The sequence below is a fragment of the Carlito syrichta genome, unplaced genomic scaffold, assembly GCF_000164805.1.
Source record: "Carlito syrichta isolate Samal-C Ts95f unplaced genomic scaffold, Tarsius_syrichta-2.0.1 Scaffold304555, whole genome shotgun sequence".
NCBI classification, from domain to species: Eukaryota; Metazoa; Chordata; class Mammalia; order Primates; family Tarsiidae; genus Carlito; species Carlito syrichta.
The window spans coordinates 1-3374 of record NW_007248651.1 but is presented as its reverse complement, the minus strand read 5'-3'; the positions used below and the strand labels follow the sequence as shown (position 1 = coordinate 3374).

General features: G+C 63.8%; 1 protein-coding gene across 1 annotated transcript in view; it reads left to right on the top strand.

The window, feature by feature from the left end:
• Positions 1-3285, top strand: part of LOC103262574 (WASH complex subunit 1-like) — a gene marked incomplete at its 3' end in the record, with an annotated part of 12733 nt that extends 9448 nt beyond the window's left edge. The window contains exons 2-3 of the mRNA XM_008060194.1: positions 2825-2936; positions 3139-3285. Of these exons, the coding sequence (XP_008058385.1) occupies positions 2825-2936; positions 3139-3285 (259 nt within the window). The remainder of the gene's footprint in view (positions 1-2824; positions 2937-3138) is intronic.
• Positions 3286-3374: the final 89 nt, after the last annotated feature.

Genomic DNA, 3374 nt, shown 5'->3' with positions numbered 1-3374 from the left:
CTCGACCTGCTGGGCTCCGGCGATCCTTCCGCCTCAGCCTTCCAAGTAACTACAGGCGCGCACTACCACGCCCAGCTCATTTTTTGATTTATTGTAGAGATGAGGTCTCGCCTGCCCTGCGGGTTCGAGACAACTTTTATTTTTTTAAGTTAACAAACTCACATTCACTGGGGGGCCCCATTACGTGCCAGGCACTATTCAGATCCTTCTGGTCAACGCTTGTTCCCAGTTTACAAACATCAAAGAGGGACAGAGTGGGGCTAGAAGGACTGGCGCAAAGTGAAATCAAGGATTGCGACGTTGGCATACATGTACGCGAAGGCCCATGTTCTTTTTGGTGCGCAGCTCCTTGCCGTGTCCGTGCATGTCGTCTGGCAGCTCCAGCGCCCCCAGCGCCACTGAGGACACCTCTCCCGGGGGCACAAGTGAGGCACGCGCAGAAAAGCCTCGTAAGCCACTCCCCTTCCCAGGCCTCGTCGGTCCCACAACTGTCCCCGTCTCTGAAGTTGCATGCAAGAAAGGCGAGTAAGACTTCATCAAGAGGAAGACAATTAAGACCCTACAGAAGGCCCCGCACCTCTTCGAGGGACATAAAGATGATAACACATCAGTTAGAAAGAAAAGAAAAAGGAAGGGACTTCCCTCGCTCTGTTATCACCCCCTGCTCTCCGAAGGAAATCTCCTGGTGGGTGCCAAGTCGGGCCGGCGGGCCTGGGGTGCTCCCGTGCTTCCCGACCTGCGCCCCCAAGACTTGCAGGCCTCCCGGAGAAACGCCCACCAGCCCTCCAGGTGCCACACGGCACAAGGTGATGTGGACCGCACCAGCCCCTCAACCCTCCCGGACGAGGCCAGGACAAGGGAGGGGGGCATCTACTGGCCGCGCTGTCTTGTGCTTATCAAAGCCAGCCAGCGGCTCTGCACTCACGTATTCGTAGCCAGCCATGACGACCCGAACACCAAGTGCCCCCTCGGCCATGACTCTCTACAACCAGGCAGCAAAACAAGCTCCACGCGGACTGGGCCCATGCCAGCCTCTACAGAAACCCCAGCGTCCTGAGCCCGCAGGTTCGAGACCCGCCTGGGCAACTTGGCGAGACCTCATCTCTACAAGTCAAAAAACTAGCCGGGCGTGGTAGCGTGCGCTTGTAGTTCCAGCTACTTGGAAGGCTGAGGCGGAAGGATCGCCGGAGCCCGGCAGGTCGAGGCTGCGGTGGCCGGGAGCGGCCACTGCACTCCAGTCTGGGCGACTGAGTGAGACTCCAACTCAAAAAAAAAAAAAAAAGAAAAGAAAAGAAGTCACCGGGCTCGGTGGCTCAGCCTGTAATCCCGCGCCTTTGGGAGGCTGAGGCGAATGGATTGCCTGAGCCTGCGGGTTCGAGACCTGCCTGGGCAGCGAGACCTCATCTCTACAATAAATCAAAAACTCAGCCGGGCGTGGGAGCGCGCGCCTGTAATTCCGGCTCCTCGGAATGCTGAGGCGGAAGGATCGCCGGAGCCCGGCAGGCCGAGGCTGCGGTGGCCGGGAGCGGCCGCTGCACTCCAGTCTGGGCGGCAGAGTGAGACTCCGACTCAAAAACCAAAAAAAGAAACCCCAGTGTTCCCTGGCCCCGGAGTGTCCAGCCCTGTGAGAGGGGCTTCCGCCCTCGCCCCACCTGCCCCATGAGTCACACCTGTGCCTCTGCCTCCTCGTGCCTCGTATCTCGGGAGATGCTGAGAGGTGGCCACTGCGAGCATGGAGCGTGGCAGTTGTGGCCGAGACTGGGCTGGTGGCGGGGGAGCTGCAGAGTGGTTGGGAGGAGGCCACCGCAGCCCACGTGAGTCAGAGTTGCCTCTGCAGTGAGAGCAGCCCCCTGTGGCCGCACAGTGAGGAAAGACGAACACGGGCTGAGGGCACCCGGGCCTTAGGCATCAGCAGCCGTCCAGCGAGCCCCTCCCCTGTGCCAGGCCCCGGCCCGGCCCGCAGCCGCGGACGAGGGCCGGCCCCGACCCAGGGCACGCACAGGCAAGAGGTGTGCCGTGGCCCAGGGCACAGGACCGGAGGCTCGGGGCTGGGCTGCGGCCTCGCACCCGCGGTCGGGCAGCCTGCGAGGAGGAGAGTGTGGTGGAGGGGCCGGCCTCGCGGGTGTCTGTGGAAACGGTGTTCTGCGTGATGCATGGGGCCTTGAGACAGGAGTGCGCTTGGTACGTCCAGGGAACAGCAGGGCGGCTGGTGTCACCGTGGGGGCAGCAGGTGCGGAGCCTGGTGGGCGCGGCCGGACTCCGGGTGTGCTCGCGGGAGCCACTCAGGGTGGCCGGGGGCAGTTGCAGGGGCAGTTGCTTGTCAGCAAGGCCAGGGCTTGAATTGAGGAGACGGCATTCAGGTCCAGCCTGGCCACTCTCAGGCTCCAGGAGCCCGTGTCCTCTGCAGAGGCCAGCTTTGTCACCTCCCATGAGCAGAAGGGGCGTGTGAGTGCACCTTGACCACACTGTCAGTAGCTGTGTGCACCCGAGCATGACGGCTCTCTGTGTGTGGCCCCACTTGAGGCTGCAAACTTCTGGAGGCAGGAGCCAGGTCCTTCAGTGGCATGTGCAGGTGCCAGCTCAGCCAGGGTGGCTGCCCGTCCCCCCCCAGGGCTCCGTGGGACTCAGGATGGGTAACTCCCAGATGCCTCAAGTCGCGTTATCCTTGTAGAGGTCACCAGCAGCACAAGGCCAGCCCTGGCAAGCAGGTGACGCTGACTCCAGGGCTCTTGCCCAAGATCCTGGCATGGCAGGCCTGCTGCCAGGGGCAGGCGGGCCGCGGGGGTAGAGCAGCTCCCAGCCTCCATGGTCTTCTCCGTGGCAGGATCTCCCAGCGAGTGGAGCTGAGCCGACGCCAGCTGCAGGCCATCGGGGAGAGGGTCTCCTTGGCCCAGGCCAAGATCGAGAAGATCAAGGGCAGCAAGAAAGCCATCAAGGTAGCCCGTGCGGCCCTGGGTCCCGCGGCCGGGGCGTCCCTTCCTCTCCCCACGCCTCTGAGGCCGCCTGATCCCCTGCCCTCGCTGCCCAGCCACACCCTGGCTTTCCTCCACCCGGGGTCCCAGCCCCGCCCCGGCCCGACCACACACCCCAGCCCCCTGGAGCCTTTTGGGCGCCTCAGCTGCGTCCCTGTGTCCACAGGTGTTCTCCAGCGCTAAGTACCCCGCCCCAGAGCACCTGCAGGAATACAGCTCCATCTTCGCGGGCGCCCAGGACCCCAGCCTGCAGAGACGCCCCCGCCACAGGATCCAGAGCAAGCACCGCCCCCTGGACGAGCGGGCCCTGCAGGTCTGCTGGGCCCCGCGCCATGCGAGGCCCCGGGCACAGGGGTGGAGCTGGGAGGATGCCGATGGGGCCGGGCTGGGGCCGTTCAGCAT